Consider the following 21,265-nt stretch of genomic DNA (forward strand, 5'->3'; position numbering starts at 1 on the left):
CGACCGAAAACTGTCCCACCGTCTCCCCTTCTGCTATTGATAGCCTTTATGGAAGACGACCGAAAACTGTCCTATTGCCCCCTCTACTGTCGGTTGTCGCTATGAAAGATGACCGAAAGCTGTCTTACCGTCTCTCCTCCAGCTGTCGATTGTCGCTAGGAAAGACGACCGAAAACTGCTCTACTGCCTCTCCTCCTGCTGTCGGTAGTTGGCAAGTGACCAAAGACTACCGAAATCTGCCCTCCATCTCCAACCCCCCTTGAGGTTGTCGGAAACCTCCACGGAGAGGGAGAGCGAAACTATTCAGTTCCCATCTAACTCGAGATTGTCCAACAACCTCTATCCCCCGGGAACGCGATAAGCCATAAAACTGTCCAACAGTTTTACGCAATAAACTTTGAGACTGTCCGACAGCCTCTACCACTACTGATACCTGACACTGACCTTCAGTTTCTCGCTTCGAGATTGTCCAACAACCTCTATGCACCGGCAAAACGATATGCCATAAAACCGTCTAACAGTTTTACGCACCAAATTCTGAGACTGTCCGACAGTCTCTATCACTTCTGATACACGAAACTGTCCTACAGTTTCTCGCTTCGAGATTGTCCAACAACCTCTAAACCAGGAGAAGCAATATGCCATAAAACTGTCCAACAGTTTTACGCCCCAAATTCTGAGACTGTCCGACAGTCCCTACCACCTCTGATACATGAAACTGTCCTACAGTTTCTCGCTTCGAGACTGTCCAACAATCTCAGAGAAGCTCCGCCAACACCAAAAGGAAACTTAGAAAAAATTGTCCCACAGTCTTTCCCCGAAGTAGGCCCATCCGTTGATTATCCGACAATCTAGCAAACGCAGGGCCAAACGGAAAAATTGACCAAAATTCCACAAACTTTTCCCTCCGAGGAAATGAGCCATCAACGCTTAAAACAAACGAAAAGGGGAAAAATACGAGACTGTAAAGAAGTGTGAAACGCCCCGGGGTACACACACGTGATTCCTGGGCGGGCACACGCAAACATAAGGTCATAAAATGACGGAGGCAAAACTCCTACCCACAGCGTCTCTGCGTTCCGTGCCGGGACTCCCTGCGGGATGGCCAGTGCCGACACCACGGAACTGGATCCCGAGAGAACTGTCAGTATCTTCGGGATGCCTGCTCGCTCTGTCCGGTGGCAGGGGATGCAACAGCGCTACCGCCGGGTCACACTCCCGTTCCGCCCGGGGCGGCAAGACGCTCCGCCCGAGGCGGGAAATCCCTCTCGTTGACCGGGCTGTACCCGGCCGCTGGCAGGCTTGCGTTCGCGGGCTGGTTTCCACTCGTGGTCTGTGTTGTACTCGCGTTCGGGGTCGCCACAGTGTTCCTCCGGGAGTCTGCAACTGTGAAATAGAAAAACACGTTACCCAGAGGAAGAGGGATAGCACACGTACTTATCTGCCGAGGCATGCACGTGCGCTGCCACGTCGACAAATCTTTATCTAGCCTGCGCTCCGAAATACTACCCAACAAACCTGTTTCCTCGAGACATTACCACAACAGTACCTTCTAAACCGGGTAACCAATGCGGGAATTCTACAGAATAATGCTGCCACCGCCGGAATCACAGAAAAATGGCCGGATCGACCGGAGCTAAACTACACGCTACCTTCGCTGGGGCTGGCTTCACAAAACTGATGAAGTATGAGGGGTTGGTCACATGGCCTGACATCTCGCTCAACAAGAGTCTCGCGAGATGTCAGTCCATTGTGACGTAAGTGGGAATATTACACAATCTATGCATAGTGATGTTTGCCTTTAAAAAAAATCTGTAACACAATGCCTCAAGATTTCAGTAATGCTGCTGTAGTTGTAAAATTGACTGCTATGCCAGGCCTATACCACTTAATCCTGCGTGAAAGATATCTGCTTGAACTCCAAACATCCAGATCATAGCATGTCCATCACAATCAATGCATTAAAAAATGAAGAATTTCCTCAAAAAGGCATCCAGTGCAGTTTTTAGGGCTTGGTAACCAGATTTTTCAAAGTCAATATTCTACACTTATCTAAGTTGAAACAACACTATCCCAATGTATATCGACATTCGTGGAGCAAAAATGCCCAAATTCTGACGAAAAACAGTTACTTTAAGTACCTGGGTTGATTTTAAGGGTACAACCCAAAAAAATAAAGTAATCATAAATCTTGGGGCATGTTTTAAATGCCTTAATGAAATACTGATTCAATTGTGCTAAATATAAATGTGGGACAGTATGTGTTAATATCATGTAGATTGCCTTATTCAGAGTATTTCCAGTTTTGCTGCCCTGAAATTGCATTGGATGCTTTTAAGTTAAATTTTCTGAGAAAGAAGAAGCTGGTTATAGAAGCATTGTCAATACTGGACAGACATGTTTCATTGATGAAGTGTATTTCCCCAGTGGGCTGGCAAGAGGCGTACCCTAAGTTGGTTCCGCAGAGGCCTTTGGGAAGTCTGATGGCACCAGTCAACCTGTTCTCAGTTCTGAGTCATGTGGTCCTCATGATAGCTGTACAAGTCGGGACCTTCCTGTACCTCAAACAACAACCTTGGTGAGTCCTGGTGAGGCAGTCCTTCCCACTGGAGATGTGGGAAGTGTTCATGTCAAAGATAAATAGAAATGCGGACTTTTTAAAACATGCTCCAATGTGTATGAATGACTGCCTTATAATTATTGCAATATCATATTCAGTATGTACATTTTAGATATTTGTACGTGTATGCATTTGGAAACCATACCTTAGCACTGTATACATGGCAACATCATGTACTCTTTTCTGCAGCATGGACATACATGTAGAATGTAGATGGCAAAGAAATTTATCATATACATGATTAATAAGCCCATACATCTATATAGATAGACAAATAAATCCAAATATTTGGACTCGCTTTGATGGGAATTTTTATGTCAATTTGCAATATAATCCATTGGCAAGCATATTCAATACATGTAATGCATAACACACTCCTAACTTGGAATGTGTCCATGGAACAGATTTTTCACATAATAATATGCATTATTACCTTCGCCAAGAATTGACGAAGGTTATGTTTTCCTGGCCGTGTGTCTGTCTGTCTGTGTGTCTGTCAACAGCATAACTCGAGAAGGCTTAGATGGATTATCTTGATATTTGGTAGGTGGGTAGGTCTTGATAAGAGCTCGAAATGATTAGCCCCCTGGCGGCTTGTTATGGTACTGCAGCTGAACTTCCAGATTTGATATCTCATGATCTAGACATGCTGGGGTGACGAAACTTGAATGGTAGGTAGCTCTTGTGCTGGGGAAGAAGTGACGTGAGTTTTGGCCCCCTAGCGGCTTGCTCAGGAACTGCAGGGCTATCTGTCTGAAAACATTCAAAAGAGGATAACTCAAGAACCGGTGGACGGATCGTCGTGATTTTTGGTATGTAGGTAGCTTAAGTGACGCTTGACATAATTATGTGACAATTAGATGCTACAGAACTGGGTCGTCTATGTTCTGGTTTTTAGTGAGCGTTCCGTTTCCCCAATATAAGTATCGACTTCAGACAAACTTTGACCCTTTGCTGACGTCACACGTGGGAAAATCACGTGTAATTTGCAATGTAATTTACCAACTCAGATGAACATTCATGCTGATACCCCTGACTCGTGTATGGTGGGTGCCTCATGCCTGAAGACCTGCCACTGCCATAAGTACATGACATTGTATACATGTACACATAAGAAATAAAGCTTTACAAATTCAGTTTTAAACTCTCAAAATTTGGGCCTTCCAGAGTTTGTAGCAAACCAACCTGAGAAGAACAACATCAACGCTTTTGTTGTCTGCATCAATTCCCTGCCAAAATGCCAGTGAGAGTGCATGGTGGCAGGAGGACACTTGCACTGCTGTGTCCAAGTATTTATCACCCTCTAACATGTGACTGGTACTGTCTCATGTCTCAAAAATGAATTTGGTAGCAAGATATCTAACATATTTTCTAATTATTATGTGAAAATTTGTTGATGCTAAGGCAGCATTATTAGATTGTAATGACTTTCTTTCTATTCGAGGTACAAAATGTAGGGCACAGTCCAATGCATACACCTGTTTTTTTAGGGCAGCACAAGCTTAGTTACTCAAGATACAGCCCTCCCTTAAGCTAGAATATGCTACAATTACGCAAAGTTATAAAGAGAGCAAAAATGTTCCAAGTTAGAGCACCTTGTCTAGCTGAGCACAAAATCTAATGGTATTTTCACAAAATGATTTTGCAACATTTACCAATTGTAATACAGAGTGTAAAAGGTTCATGCACAATACAAAAGTATTTCTAACTCAAGTATTGTCTTATCATGAAGATAGATGTGTTCAAATTTCATTTATCAAAACCTGACCAATTTCCTTGTAACTTGTAGCAAAGTGTCATTTAGTTCCAGTGTGTGAAAAAAAAGCATTCCAAGTCTGGGCCCTCCCATTACATGTATGTACTATGATATAACAATATGTTTCCACATAACTTCCTAAGTTATGTGAACTCTGTTGACCCAGGTTTGTTCCCTTGAAGCCAGACCCCAAATCAGACAACATCCTGTGCTATGAGACTACAGTGGTGTTCAGTGTGTCCAGCTATCTGTACATAATACTGGCTGCAGCTTTCTCAAAGGGCAGACCCTACCGCAGGCCCTTGTACACAAACTGTAAGTTATTACTGTAACATTACAGCATTATTATAAATGTCCTTATATAAGTATGTTACAGATATTGACAATGTCATTGTGATGGGGGTGGCTAACACTTGTGCAAATGGATACAGATCTCTAGATCTGCTGACCTCACTAAAGGCCTTGAATGGGTGGGAGCGATTAAATGGATGAGATTGCTAGCCCTTCAGCTCAAGTACATGTATGACCTTGTGTTGAAATAGCTTTATTTACATGACTGTATACTTAGTATATTATACATTGTATATAGCCTGAAACCTTATGATCCACTGCTCACTGAGTCATTAAATTACTTTCTTCATACTGCCTTCTACATGTACCAACACAGTTAAGACAAGAAAAAAGTTCTATCATTATCTGCTATTATAATATCAATGAAGGAGTATTTTCTTCTGAATGTAATTTTGCCAGGCGTCTGATTTTGAATTTTTTTGTCATGCCCATCAATTATGCACAATATCATTGGAGATTATGCTTTTGTAAATATTGTTTTTTAGTGTATGATAATTAATTAATTTGTTATTTTCATGACTACAACAATAACTTACTTTTGCATGGCAGAGGTATTTCCTATATACTTGCATGCTAATTTTATTGTTAGATCCTATATACACGATGATGATTGTTTCCTCTAACTTTCAATGTAGTACCTGTTCATATGTTCTATAGATGTGTTCGTGATGTCCCTTGTGATGTTGTTTATCCTGGTACTCTAACTAACATGTAGTATCTGTACATGGACCTGTAGATGTGTTCATGATGTCCCTTGTGATGTTGTTTATCCTGGTACTCTAACTAACATGTAGTATCTGTACATGGACCTGCAGATGTGTTCATGATGTCCCTTGTGATGCTGCTGGGATTCAGCACACTTCTCTTACTGTACCCATTCACACCTCTGGCCAAGTTTATTGAGGTATGTTTTGCTTGTACATCATGATGAAGGTCAATATTACAATGTGTTTGCGCTGCAATGTTTGAAGGAATGCTAACAGACTGCAGGCTTGGGATAAAAGTAAATTTGATGGCTGTCAGAATTGTGTATTATTGTGCAAATTAAGAGCTACAATCATGCAAATGATGACCTAATTTGCATAATTAATGTGAAAATTCTGTGACTCCTTGTTGGTGACTCCTTTTTACCTTGTGACAAGTGTAAGTTACTTAAAGGTTAACAACACTATGCATATATTATGTTAATGTGAAGGTCTTTTGCATAATCAATGAGGACATGTTGAAATGAAGTATGGCAAATAAGAGAAATTTTACATGAAAAATATTGTCATTTGAATTTAGAAAACCATAAATTAAACTACATGTAGATTGTGCTAATCATCATCATATCTTGTCGGCCCACTGTTCCAGACAGTCCAGGGCTTCCTGGTTTGCATCGTACAGGTCTCGTTTGGTGACAGATGGTCCAAATTCGCAGTCCTGTAGGATGTGCTAATTGTGCTAATTACGACCTTACATGTATTTCTATAGTCAATGAAACAAATAAAAAAGCATTTACAAAAACTCATATATTTCATGGAGGTATGAGATCTCCGAATTCTTGGTTTTTTTTCAGAACAGGCTAAAAGCTATGTGCATGCAGATGTCATCCATAAAATTAAGACGGTGTGGGCTAATAAAAACTCAAAATATCCCTATAAACATAAGTGACAAAAAAATACAAAAAGATAACAAAACCATAAATTATTTCATGGAGGGATGATGTTTTACCCTGTCACTTCATATTTTTTTCTACATGTAAAATAAACCAACATATACTTAAAAAACTTACAAAAACTTACTTACATGTACTTAATTATCCAAAAAACACATTTAATGAAATGAATGTTGGCATATGTACGTGTGTAGTGTGATTCTTTCCTCTTTTGGCTTCACATTACTGTACAATGTTATGTGGCCATGAATGCTAATGAGGCCATTTCCATTCTTCACAGCTTAAGGTGGATATGCCATTCCATTTCCGACTTATCCTGTTGGGCATCATCAGTGCGTACTGCATCATTGTGTTTGTAGTAGAGGTGAGTCCTTTCAGCATTTGTTTATGTATCTGAGTGTCTACAAAAGCACAAAATAGGTTTAAAACTTCCAAATGAACATCAAATTATAGAAAAAAATTCCTTGTTTCTGATGGGTAAGCCTGGGAAGATTCAAACAAGTTTTTTAAGAGTCAGACAAATATATTAAGTCATTGTGAATGTGAAATTGGCACAGTAGTTTGGTCTTAGTACTTGGAACTTCTTACCCAACTACATGCACAATAAAACAATGTACCTGAGCTCAGAAATACAGAAAGTGTGGTTGGGCAGAGTCATGGGAAGTCAGTCATATTGCAGTCCAAGAGTGCACCTTACCAGATCTGAAATAAATTAGTAGGTTTATTTGGATCAGATGAATGCCCCTTCCAGCAAATAAATAAAGGAGAATATTTGGTAATTTGCAATGGCCACATTAAGGTTTCGAAATAAACGGACAGGCAATTAAGTGTGCCACCCGAGAAGTAAAAACGGCCAATATAAACGGACAGGCAACTAAGTGTGCCACCCGAGAAATAATACGGACAGGCACGAAATGTGCTGGCCAACAAATAATAATACAGACAGACAACCGAATGGTGCCAATGGACAATAATAATATGGACTGATTGTATATGTCATACTACATATTATATGTGAAGACATATATAGGTTCATATTTTGAAATGGACAAATATAAATGCTAGTAAGATATTACTCTCGAGGCCTGCAAGTTCAGAATTTGTAGTGGGCGGGGAGGAAGGAAACTCTGTACAAGCTGAAAAACCGCTGAAAAACTTGGTACGAGCCAATCGGCACCCGCGTATGATTCCAGCTAACGATTACTTGTGCCACAAACTTCTGGGATAAACTCAATCCTCGACCGCGTGGTTTTTTTCTGGCGCTGATTGGTCACTTCGGTCGGAAGACGCGCGGATACTGTATCCCTGTCCGGGCTTAACTAAATCATATTCGGGCGTTCCGTCCGGCCTAAATTCGAATTTTCCTTTTTTCACGAAAATGAATTTATGCCTCCCTTCCCGGCCGTTATATTATAAATAAACTGATCCATCACTGACAACGACTCTAATCTTGGTGGGAATACCAGTAACCTTTATTAACTGGCACAAACAATCAAACGAGCATGATAAAAGTAACAGTCAGCGTCGACATTAGTCAACAGTAGAATAAGTAGACAAATCTTGTCTCAGAGAAGTTTAAACATTATAACTCAACGGTTAGAATAAGTAGACATATCCTGTCTCAGAGAAAGTTTAAACATTGTAACATATCTAGCCAAAAATTGATTGAGGATGTATTCCACCCGCCAAAGGAGCAATTCGCGACCGAACGAACTAAACGATTCCCACCAAGCGAGCCGATAGGCGACAACGGCCGGGAGGATAAATGTGCACGAACTAATCAAGAAGTAGACTGCCTTCTTGTATAACTTTGGTAACGAGGAAAAACAACGTTTGTGTGAAAAATAACGCCAATCCCCCCAAAAAGGACAAATTTGAGTAAATTTTGTGATGAATTAACCTTACATGACTCGTGAACTACACGGTGTGGATATGTTTTGTGATGGCGCCCCGGATACTTCTGTAGTAAATGCAGTTCGCGTGATCCGAAAGATGTACATGTAAACCGTCATACAAAAAATAGTCAGGGCAATGTCTCTCAACAAGACGCCTGTGTTCCCAAAGACACAGGCCTGTCTGCCCGGCGGACTCGGCTCTTAGGTGGGGTAAAAATTCAGCTAACCTGGCGTTGTATGGCACGTTAGGGGGGTCATACACTCTTTCCAAGGGTTCGCCGAGATTGATCATGCGTGCCCCGGTACATCGTTTCACTAGCAAAGCTAAGTTAATAACCCTAAGGGCCATGTCCAGAGGTGCCCAAGGCATGAGACATAAATCATTGCAACCCAGTTCTAAATAAACAAGGTCAGACGGCGGTAAGTGGCCATGCTGGGCAAGATGACCGACTCTGGCAACGTTGGCGCCCGGAATACCCTTCCAGTTTACCGTAGCGCCACCCCTCAGCCACAAGTCTGGGCTGAAGGCCCGACCTGATGCTGTATAACGTCTGTCAGATATAAAAGACCGAAGTCGGCTGATAAAGGAATGGCCCACTATAAGGACTATCTTAGAAGTCAAAGTCTCAGGGCCAGCCTCCGCCATGATAACGCTAATAATGTTATGACAGAAATCCCAGCAAAGTACCGACTCACCGCACGCACGAGCCACAATGAATCCTGTAGACAGGGAAGCACCAGGGAAGCACAGGAAACTCTGTACAAGCTGAAAAACCGCTGAAAAACTCGGTACGAGCCGACAATCGGCGCCCGCGTATGATTCCAGCTAACGATTACTTGTGCCACAAACTTCTGGGATAAACTCAATCCTCGACCGCGTGGTTTTTTTCTGGCGCTGATTGGTCACTTCGGTCGGAAGACGCGCGGATACTGTGTCCCTGTCCGGGCTTAACTAAATCATATTCGGGCGTTCCGTCCGGCCTAAATTCGAATTTATGATTTTCATTCACTTACAGCTAGAGCTACCAGGCTTCCCCTGCCTCTTTGTTAAATATCCAGTCAATGAGCACATTATCACATAATGGGGAGTAGGGACTGAAAGCAGCATTTCAGACATACAGTATACAAATCTGTGTGACACTGTATATACATGTAACTGTTTATTTCTTTCTTTATTGGAAATGCAACAATACAATGACATTGTCTACACTGTGTAAATGTGGGATGACCTTGAGTGTGTCCTTGTTTCAGGACTTTGTTGTAGGTAGCCATGTACTGAGGAAGTTATTCCGACTGAGGAAGAATTTGCCCAAGAACAAGTACAAACTGATAGAAAAGGAAATAGCAGAAAACCCTGACTGGCCTCCTGTTGGTGAAACAACCTATGCCGGGGGAGAGAAATGCCAGGACTCATCACCATCTTGACAGTCATATACTCTTTTGCCATGCATTTAGAAATGTATCAATGCCTAATGTTAATGATACAATCATGTATTATGTACTGCACATTGATCAATTGTCAACTGCACAGACATTACCAAACACATGCCATGTTACTTACATTTGTAGTTTCCCATACATAGCAATGAAGAGCAACCAATCAGACTAATTATAATAATATGAGTAGCTCGCCTCTGCCTTGATTTCAGGCTCAATCTAGCAATCCTTCTATGAGGGATTTGTGAAATATGTAACATTAAGTCAGAATTTGAAAAGACAAGACTGCAAAATATGTACAAAAATGTATTGAGTTCTAAGTGGTTTGAAAAAAAATCTAGTTTTATATTAAGAGCTTGAAAGAGCAAGCTAGACGTCTTGCTCCTTGTGAAATGCCTTCAAGGACTACATGTAGGCATTTCACAAGGAGCAAGACATGTAATTCTGGCATTTCTAATCTGAAACCTAACGTACATGTACAAATCTGTGTGAAGACACATGTAGACTCTTTGATTAAGGAACCCAATGAATCAGGTTTAAACTGGAGATTACTATAGGGTATAAGAGTACATCAATAATGCACATTTTGATTGAAGAGATCTGGAGACAGGTTACTTGCACATGTACATGTCTTTCGTTTAATGCCCAGTATGTCACTCTGTAAAGGATTGTACATGTATAAGCCAGACCAAAATACATGTACCATGGAATGATGATGATGAATGATGAATCAAACATGAAAGCTACAATGTCTGGCACATTTTATCCAGAAAGGGTTTTCCTGAGTATCAGATTCTTTTGTTATATGTGACTAGTGGGTACAGAATGTGGACAGTGTCTAAAATTGTAGTCTCGCCCTACTGCTAGCAAAATTCCTGACACCAAAATGAATGTGTCGTCAGCATGTGCACATTGGACGTTTTTTAAACTCAACATATGTATATAGAATCAGTGTGTACTAAAAAAAGGTTGTGATGTTCAGACACCAAGAGAGAATGAGAGAGAAAGAGAGAAAGAAAGTTGTGATTAAAACATAAACATAACAAGAGTTCCAAGATCTCATACCTTCGCCAAATGATGTTAACCCTTCCGGTTGCCGAATTATGCATTCTTACTCATTGATTTTGCAAATAAGAGCCTCATTTGCATGGATTATATCAGTTGATCATATTCTCCACCTAACAACAGCCTTATCTTAACAAAAAGACTATTCTAGCACATCCTCATACATTATGCAAATGAGGTCATGATTTGAATAATTTATGTTTATTGATGAACTTCCAAATATGGCAAGTATAGAATTCCCAGCAGTTACTTCTATGAAAGTATAGCAATTTTCCATCAATTATGCAAATTATGTATTCATTTATATAATCTGAATGGAAATGATCATCCTCAGATAATTTTCTTGTTCTCAATTACAAGTGTTTCATAGTCCTATTATCGAACGAAGCAGGTTTATAGAATTTCCTCATTAATGATGGAAATTAGCTCCCGATTTGCATAATTGTGATCTGATTATGTCAAGCATCACTTTAGTTACCTACATACCAAAAATCATGACAATCCGTCAACCGGTTCTTGAGTTATCCACCTTCGGAGATTTTTCAAGAAACGCTCCTGCAGGTTCAGAACAAGCCGCTAGGGGGCCCAAACTCATGTCACTTCTTCCTCAGTCCGAGAGCTATCTACCATCTAAAATCTATGACTCTAGCATGTCCAGATAATGAGGTATCAAAACTGGAAGTTCTGCTGCAGTACCAACAAAAGCCGGCAGGGGGCCAAAATCTAATCATTTCTATGAGTTAAATTAAGAAAATTGTGTAAAGTGCCTTTCCCAAGGGCACAAGATCAGTGGCATGTCGGGCATCGAACCTGGGAACTCTTGGCTCCGAGTCAACCACTCTGCTGTTACGCCACACGACCCCACCTGGCTCCTAATGTACATGCATCTCCGTTTCTTTATCCCTGAGTCATATAACGTTCTGTCATTACTACTGCAGGGGGTCTACTGTTATACCCCAATGCTGAGTACTGAGCAGAGAAAGCAGCTACATGTGAATGTGTCATTACCTCCATGAAAAATGGAGGTATTGTTTTTGGGGTGTCTGTCTGTATGTGTGTGTGTGTGTCTGTGTGTTTGTGTTTCCGCAACTTTGTAGTCAGCATAACTTCAGAACGCCTTTATGGATTGTGATGATATTTGGTATGATGGTAAGTCTTGGAAAGACAAAGGTCAAGTATGGGCCTCCTGGTGCATGACCTTGGTACTGCAGCAAAACTTTTTTGTATCTTTTGTCCTGAACAAGCTATGGTCTTGACTTTTTGGTGACAGATAGCTTATCCTGTCAGGAATAAGTGGCGTAAGTTTGGTCCCCCTAGCAGCTTGTTCTGGAACTGCAGGTTAGTTTCTAGTAAAAACTTTCAAAGCCAATAAGTCCAGATTGGAACAACGTATTTTCATCATTTTTGGTGTGTAGGTACCCGAGAGACAGTTGTACATGATTAAATGCAAATTATGCAAATGAGGACTTAATTTGCATAATTAATGAGGAAATTCTATAATTACAGTGTTTCATATAATGGTATTGCTATACATGTAATCTATTTAATCTGTGGCAGGCGTCACATCAACAGATACCAATTATGCAAACGGTGACCTAATTTGCATAATTGATGTGAACATTTTGTGACTCCTTATTGGTGAATGCTGGGAATTTTATACCTGGTGACATGTATAAGTTACTTAAAGGTTAGCACCACTATGCATATATTATGTTAATGTTGAGGTTATTTGCATAATTAATGAGGACATGTTGAAATGAACTATGACAATGCAAGCCCATATTTCATGGAGGTATGAGATCTCAGAACTCTTGTTTATATTTAGTCTTTGCCTTACCAAATGCAAGGCGGGCCGCTGCACATTTATTTATAGAACAGTGCTCTAATCTCTGCCATAGAGCTGATAAAACAAATATAAGTTGACAACTAGTCCACGTAAATTCTTTATTGTTTGCAACATGCTGATAAGGATACAAATGCCCATTAAGCTCTTATCAAGCAGAAGCGGTGAATTAAAAATAACTTCTTCGCGTAAACGTTTACACCTAGAAATCTATAGCGGCCAGTTTACAACATGGCAGACTTGAAAGTCCGGGCCTGCACTGGTATTAACATTCATCAGAACTTTGAAAACAGTTAATTGGTGCCCCAAATACCAAGCAACACCACCTGCGTAAATGTGGTTCAGGGCACACGTACAGATCATACATTACTGTCTGGGTGATACTGCCCAGTTTGACAACTAATCATTCGGACATTTGTATAATATTCGATATAGATGGTGAACATCTATACACATTGTATGCAGTATGATTAGTTGCAGTTACACTGAACCTCTATTGATCGTCCTGTCTATGCCTTACTGAGTACCCAGATGCAATCCCAGTGAAATGCTGCCTTGCGTTATGACGTACATGTAGACAGGGTCCCTGTGTATTCCGACACACGAGGCAGTCGGAGCGTTCCAGCAGCCAGTCTCCTTACATCCTTACGTCATGGTCAGCATCAAATTGTACAGACAGCTTTAGTTTGAGAATCAGCAGATTTTAGCCAGATGTTGGCAACGATATTCAACTGTAGAAGATGAAAAGGCCGACATTCCCAATGATTTGATATAAGTTGTTAATCTATTCAAAATCGAAAGTAATGTGCCACAACCTTTAATATGCACATGTACAAAAGCAAAGGCCCAACTATTAATATTGTTCAGAATTTTTGAACCACTTGGAAGTAGTATAATTATACTAATATCTTTTATTCTGGAGCCATCTCTCAGCAATTGCATCGCTGCAATTCACGGAATATTTCAGGGCCAGTAAGTTCCAGAAAGGTAGTATGTACCGGTGGTATGTTTTATATGCTTTAATACATTATGAGCTTTATATTACTACCTCAACAACAACCCAGTAGTCTACAAACTCTAATAACCTACAAAAGCAGTACAAAAAATCCGTGATTAGCTTGGTAATAACCGTCAGATGTTCATAAACAAGTGTCTGCTTCTCTTGGGTCACCATGAGATGTTGAAAGCCATCAGAATGTCCTTGAATTCTGGAAAACAAAAGTGTTAATCAGCAAAAATGGGCCGGAAATTGGTAGTCATGTAGATGCTTGCACACAAAAAAATTGAAGAAAAATACTTCCCCACCATCAAAGTCCAGCCTGCCATCTCTGTTGACATCACCATCGTCCATGAGCTCCTGCATCTCCTGTTCAGTCAGGGGCTCATCACAGGACAGCAGATACTCCTGAGTGCACAAACATCACCGAGATTTTCAAGGTCCACTTTGGACTCTGCACTTTATGCCATGAGTGAATACTTAGTGGTTGCAGTAGCAAACAACTCTAACCAAGAATTCAGATACTTCATACCTACATGATGAGGTATGACCTGCTGCGTTGCAGCCGACCGATGATGATGACCTTCATGAAAATATTTAGAGCCATTGTAATTTTTTTGTTTATGGGTTTTTCTCATTGATCATGGACATGTGATGATCACATGTAGCACACTATATTCTATATATGGTTTTCTCGATTTAAATTACATATTTTTCTTACGTGAAATTCCTGTCCTTTGGCAAGGTTTGGTTGCAACATTTAATTATTAAGTATGGAAACTACCTCTACATTAACACAATATATGCATAGAAATGTTAACCTTTAACTAACTTACATGTCACAATTATGAAATGCCCATCATTTACCAATAAGGAATCATAGCATTTTTGCATTAATCATCGAAATTAGGTATTTATGTTTATGTTCCATCTAACATAGATTACATGTATCAAAGTTCTAAAATGTACAACAATGGATTCTTTTAATTTCCTAATTAATCATGCAAATTAAGTCCTCGTTTACTGTTGGGCTGCCATTTTGACTCGAGGCCATGGATAAGTTAAGTAAGTCACATCTGATTGTGTACATCTCTGTCTAAGCTACCTACAGGCCACAAAACATGAAAAAATGTTGTTCCTATATTGATTTATACGATTTGGTCGGAAACTCTTTATCTTCCTAAGAGCTACCAACATACCAAATATCATCAAAATCCACAAAGGCCTTCTTAAGTTATGCTGACCCCAAGTATGCGGAAACACATACACGCACCACACACACACACACAACACACACACACAAACACAGACAAACTAAAACAGTTTTCATGTAGGTAGTATAATAACGCATTTTGTAGCTTTATGTATGGAAACAACTTTCTGTTGATTAGTGCCAAACTCTGACATTAAAGTTGAATAAACAACAGAACAACAAAAAGAGACGCATAGAGGACACATCCTAAATACCAGAAGGCCAACGTTAGCGCTATTCCCGCCCTTTTTTGTGCGTCCCTGATCACCTTCCATTCTACCATACTGATGAAACCGTCGTTGTTGTTGTCAATAATGCGGAAAGCTGCTCGGACCTCCTCTTCGTTCAGTTCTTTTTTCTCTACCGCCATGTACAGAACCATCATCTCCAAGAACTCCTCAAAGTCAATAGTGCCGCTGCCTGGAGAGAACACACACAGCGCCGTCATTACATGAAGGACTAGAGGTCGGAGATCTCATGCCTTCGTCAGAGGGACATTGTTCTAGATAAATGAACAGGTGTATTCTTTACTTTTTAAAATAATGAATTTGGTCTAGAGAACAAAAGCATCGCTGTACTCTTTTTTTCTACGGAGCACCCTGAAAGGGTTCGCCACAGATTTACAGACGCGCCGTCACCCGTGTTAGGCCCCCTACGTTATTTGATTTTTGACTGTTACTGGAAAAAGAACTGAAATTCTGCTTACTGTATTATGATCAAAGTGTTACGACAGGAAAGATTCAGAACAGGGTGACTACTACTGTTTAGCGGAGATTTATTGCTGCTTTTATGACGAATACAAGACTTGTTTGTTATTACTATGTTATATTATTCAATTTGTGTCCTACCACATTCTACAGTTAGTATATTCTTGTTTTTCGGCCCTTCATGTATTTTATTGCGCTTTCACATTGAATTTTTAAATTCAATGACGTCCAGTGGAGACCTTAAAAGGTCTCCACTGGACGTCATCCATACAAATGACTTGGTTTGGCCTTAGGGAATGACCTGACGCATGTCCAAACTGCATTGTCCATTGTATTTTAAAACAGCCCCTCAATAGGGTTCACATTCCTCACATCTGGTCCACGTGCCATACATTCCTTTCAAATCGTGCCCGATCACGATTCTCCGAAACTGCATTCATTGTTGTTGGATGAAAACACGCAAGGTAGCGTGTTATTAATGTCAGGGGTCAACGACCTGCTTGCTGATGCCCCCCTCCCAGCGTATCTCGGCCGAGTACCGGCGTGGTCCCACCAGAAAGGTGAAGCTCGTCCTGGAACGGACACATTATTTGACCATTACTACTCTTTAGGAAGTCACTGCCATGTATAATTTGGTATTGCATATAAATAAAGAAATATCCTGGAGAGGATGACCTGAACTGAAAGAAATATCACCCCGAAATATCAAACCATCAATTTGTATATACAAAAGTTATTCTGCTATTAAAACAAGCCACAAACACAAAAGGTGCACTAACGTGACGCACGGACACCCCCCCCCCCACGAAGCCCAAACTTGCACTTGACTTTGGCCTCAACAACGGTAATCTGCCTGCCAAAAATCATGGACGTCGAATCATGCTTTCAAGAGTTAAACGGCTAAACCCACAGTCAACCACAATACGGCGGGATGATTCCATAGTCTATCTGACGAAGACAACTAGAGTTCCTGCTTTCGTCAAGTGTAGATTACAAACTTTTGCACCAAGTCGGCCTTGGTAAGAAACAAACACACTATCGAAGTTCATAGACTTCTTGGTGAATTTCATTGAACCACCTTTTTTAAGGCGCCAGCTTGACTGCCATGTTGCCGGTACATTGTACATTTTGTACATTTTGTACATTCCTTTGGCAGATGTGTCCCGGATTCTTGGACATCTTAGTGTCAACCCCATCAGAGAATATGTTTAACTAATTTCGTATGCTGCAAAAAAGGAGGCCAAAAATTACACCATGTACTCCTAGTCCCAACTGCTTTCGACTACTTAAAAATCATCAACTAACAAATTTTCCCTCAAACTTCGAAGCTCCGCTGCAATACACAAAACAGCCACTAAATGTCATTAACAACCATCCACGTTTTCTCAAGTTATGTTGCAAACAAGTAAAAACCCAAAAATATACGCGACTCTCTGCAGTAACGTAGGAACATGATAGAAAAACCATTTTCAACCTTGAACTTTATTTTCATAACCGCTATACACAACTACAAATTTCATGAGGATACATTCACAAGTTATCCTCCATACCTCCAATCGACAAATGCACAAAAAATCCGGTAAAAAAACGATTAAAAAAGCCAGATGCAACTTGACTTTTTCAACTTGACCTACAATTTAACAACAACCACTGACATGCCAAAAAAAAATCAGCCCACAAATAATCGAGTTATGACGTTGACGCTAATACGGGGACACGCCACAGCCAAAATCTACCGGTTCCATATCCTTCTGTCTGACGAAAGCAACTACATTATAACAACTTTCCTAGAAGATACAGCAAGGTGGTACCACAGTTCTGGAAAGGATGCAAAACTATCATCATCTAACAACCTGGTGGGACGGGGTAAGACTCTCCTTCACACTGTTCTGTATGCCATGGCTGATTTGAGGTATTCTATGTTAAACCCAGTGTCTGAACTGTACATGTACAATATTTCTTCTATGAACGCCGCGGTGCCGACTAAATCCGGCTCCCCATTAAAATGGACCGTTTATTATTGCTCAGGAATGAAATAAGATTTTTTTTATATTATCACTGCTTAGAAGAGTAAATTTTTGACTGGGGGCAACTTTTTTTTCATCTCTGTTCTTTATTGAGTATCGAATACATGTGTACATAGATGATAAACAGTTACATCACATTCATCAATTTCTGTCTGTTTGAACAAATCTTTCACTTAATTATCCTGCCAAATTGTCTGATACCTTTACATTAATGGCAAAAGATACAACTTGAAAGGCATCGTAAACATAGGATAGAATTACAAACATTTTGTCGTTACTTAGTAATATTTGCAATGCGAGAAGTACATGTACATGGATAGTTTCTCTACCTTTAGTGATACATTGGCATATTTCAGAATGGTATAGCACTAACAAGGCTGATTTAGAAACTACAGAAAATATGCACATATCTTTTTCTCACAAATGCACATAGACTCATCAAATGTCATGAATTTCGATATTGCACATAAATACTGTAACTGTAAAGCAGTCTTAAACACTATATCAACTAAGATTCAGTTAAATCTAGAGCTAACTAAAGAAGTCATCAAATGTTTCCCAAACACGGAAATTAATGTCGTCAGAAGGACATATTTTCCACTTCACTTTTACTGAATTCTATTACACTGGACTCCTTTCTCAGCAATTCAGATAATCTTTGAAACGACAAATAAGTATCAAGTAAATATAACGTCAGCTGCATAAAGAGCCCCACTTCCCGCGGTGCTTCTCCAGTTTACCTTTCTTTAAGGCTATGGAATATTCTACATTTTGAAAGAATTTAATATAACGAAGAAAAGAATCAAAGTTTAAAGAACTAGTTTTTCTACATCTAGATATATAAATTTTGGCAAGTAGGGTTATAAGATTTTCAATTGGGGGGGTTCCAAAGTGTAAATCTCCAAAAATAACATTGAATCCATTTAAGATTAAATCTTTAGTTGTTTTATGGTGATACCAAGTTTTAATTTGGTCCCAAAAAGAGATAACGTTTGGACATTCCCAGAAGACATGCAGGTATGTCTCTTCCTCTTCATGGCAGAACGAGCACAAAGGGGTGTCTATACATTTCCAAATATATAGTAGTTTGTTTGTAGGTAGAAATTTATGTAACATTTTATATTGGAAAAACCTAGTGGAAGAATCGATAGTACAATGTATTATAGATATATAAACCTGTTTCCAGGGAATAGGGGTGTCAAAGAGGCACAGCCACTTTAGTTGTACATTATATGAAATATCAATCAAATTATGATGTAACAAGAAAAAATTGTACACATCCTTATTAATCTTAACCTGTTTTAACCAAGAGCTGTTTCGCTGCATTGGTTTACAGACAAAATCTGGCGCATTACCACATAAGATAGATTTCCATTCTTGCGGAATGGCCGAAATCAGCTGCATATATCTAAAATAATCACAAATATTGCCATATTTTATAGAAAATTCTTTAAATGTCATTAAAGTACCTAACTCATTTAATATATCATTTACAAAAACAATATTCCTATTTATGAATGTGCTCATAGAGACAGGTGCTCCATCAATAAGAATATTGTTGTTCATGAATAAAAGTTGTTGTTTAACATCTGCAGCACATGTGGGGGCCTTATATTGATATTTAAACCATGCATCTAATATATCTGATAAGAAGGGGCTTAGTTTAAAATAGTGTATAGAACTTAATTGAAAGAAGGGGAATAGCCTAGATCCCAACAAAGGATGCATTCTAATTAGCCAAGTAGTTGACCAATTTTCATTAAAATAAAGTTTTGGTATCCATGAGGCCTTAATAGTACAGGAAAAAGCATACAAATTTTTGAGATTTAAACCACCATTTTCCACGGAATTGTATAATGTTTTCCTACTAACTCTCTCAGGTCCTCCATTCCAGATGAATAAAAAAACTTTCCTCTCATATTGTTGAAAAAATGACTTGTCTGGGTTTTGGAGAACCTGAAAGAGGTATGTAAATTGCGAGGTAATCAATGAGTTGATAATTGTTACTTTCCCAAATAAAGATAATCCCTTTACTCTCCAAGGGTATAGAAGTCTATCTAATTTAGCTAATCGGGGTTCAAAATTTAATTTAACAATGGTACCTAAATCCTGTGGGATATGAATACCTAAGATTTCAACATTACCATCAACCCACTGAAGGGGGAAGTGGGTAGGTAATCTAAAATTAGTATTTTTCACTGTTCCAATTCTAAGAATTTTACACTTTTCGAAATTCAAGGAGAGACCAGAAATACAAGAAAATTTATCTAAATCATCTAGAAGGGCATAAAATGACGCTAATGTAGGGGCAAAGGGAAAATCCGTGTCATCAGCATATTGTGAAATTTTGGTTGACCTTCCAAAAACGGAGAGGCCAATCAAATCATTATTACAACGTACCATTTCTACTGAAATGATAAAAAGGTAGGGACTAAGGGGACAGCCTTGTCTAACTCCACGATATAATTGGAATGGGTCAGATATATATCCATTGTTTAAAACTGAACTTGTAATATTATTGTATAAAACTTTTACCCAAGATAAAAACTGGGGTCCGAAATTAAAGAAAACGTAATGATTCGAAAATGAAATCCCATCTTAAGGTATCAAAGGCCTTTTTATAATCAGCAATAAAAATAAGTCCTGGTTTCTTTTCTTTTTCGTAATATTCAATCATATCTACTATTCTCCTAACATTTTCACCAATAAATCTCCCCTGAATAAAACCGGTTTGATCTTTGTCAATAATTTTTGAAATAACGGATCTTACCCTTAGGGCAAGACATTTTGAAAGAATTCGGGCATCACAACATAATAACGTTAACGGTCTCCAATTATCTAATATTGTTGGGTCCTTATCTTGGCCATTACCCCCCTGTTTCAATAATAAAGAAATGATACCATGCCTTTGTGTGTTGGGGAGGAAACCTTGAGTCAAAGAATAATTAAAACACTCTAACATAGGGGCTTTAAAGACTGAGAAAAACTGCTTGTACACTTCTACAGGAATGCCATCCAGTCCAGGTGACTTTCCATTTGAGAAGGAGTTGATAGCATTAAGTAGTTCATCTTCTGTGATAAGGCCCTCACACGCCTGCATCTGCTGCTCTAATAGTCTCTTATCATAATCTTCAGGAAAGAAGTCTTGCTAGGGGGTCTTTGAAAGAGTATAAGGAGGAATAAAAGTCAGTTTGTTTTTCTAGAATGTCAGTAGGATTACACGTAAAAACGTTTTCGGAAATTCGTAATTTTTGAATGTTTTTTCGAGTGAAATTTCTATGTATTAAGTTCAAAAAATACTTCGTACACTTATCCCCCAACTCCATCCATTTTGCTCTTGATATTGTTATGAGTCCCCGTAAACGATAATGGTATAATAATTCTAATTCTTTTTGTTTTTGATCAAGATCATCAAGGACTGAGTCTGAGGGAGAAGGTGTGTTGTCAAGCTGGATTTGAAGAGTTTTTATTTCATCGATTAATTTCTTTTCTTTAGACAAATGTTGCTTATTTTTCCAGCTTGAAAATTTAATGCAATGGCCCCGAAAGAAACACTTGGCCGTTTCCCAAACTTGGTTAGGATTTTTAATTGCATAATGCAAACTGTTGATTTTCAATATAAAAAAAAACGTTCATGCCCCGCATTCCAATGCTGGAG

At 39.3% G+C, this 21,265-nt stretch overlaps 2 protein-coding genes across 3 annotated transcripts in view; one reads left to right on the top strand and one right to left on the bottom strand.

Annotated features, from left to right (window-relative positions):
* The window catches only part of LOC109469523 (probable cation-transporting ATPase 13A3), a 50,329-nt gene extending 40,272 nt beyond the window's left edge, over positions 1-10,057 (top strand). Inside the window, exons 28-32 of one of the 2 annotated variants that reach the window (XM_019768046.1) lie at positions 2,428-2,578; positions 4,543-4,691; positions 5,543-5,631; positions 6,665-6,748; positions 9,531-10,057. In XM_019768046.1, the coding sequence (XP_019623605.1) occupies positions 2,428-2,578; positions 4,543-4,691; positions 5,543-5,631; positions 6,665-6,748; positions 9,531-9,704 (647 nt within the window). In that variant the 3' untranslated portion in view covers positions 9,705-10,057. The remainder of the gene's footprint in view (positions 1-2,427; positions 2,579-4,542; positions 4,692-5,542; positions 5,632-6,664; positions 6,749-9,530) is intronic. The other variant, XM_019768047.1, reaches the window with a different exon arrangement.
* A 2,468-nt stretch (positions 10,058-12,525) lies between these two features.
* LOC109469520 (troponin C, skeletal muscle-like) overlaps positions 12,526-21,265 on the bottom strand; it is a 12,949-nt gene continuing 4,209 nt past the window's right edge. Inside the window, exons 3-5 of the mRNA XM_019768042.1 lie at positions 15,142-15,293; positions 13,930-14,029; positions 12,526-13,832 (exon numbers count right to left, since the gene is read on the bottom strand). Of these exons, the coding sequence (XP_019623601.1) occupies positions 13,792-13,832; positions 13,930-14,029; positions 15,142-15,293 (293 nt within the window). The 3' untranslated portion in view covers positions 12,526-13,791. The remainder of the gene's footprint in view (positions 13,833-13,929; positions 14,030-15,141; positions 15,294-21,265) is intronic.

The sequence above is a fragment of the Branchiostoma belcheri genome, unplaced genomic scaffold, assembly GCF_001625305.1.
Source record: "Branchiostoma belcheri isolate BF01 breed outbred unplaced genomic scaffold, Haploidv18h27 scaffold206, whole genome shotgun sequence".
NCBI classification, from domain to species: Eukaryota; Metazoa; Chordata; class Leptocardii; order Amphioxiformes; family Branchiostomatidae; genus Branchiostoma; species Branchiostoma belcheri.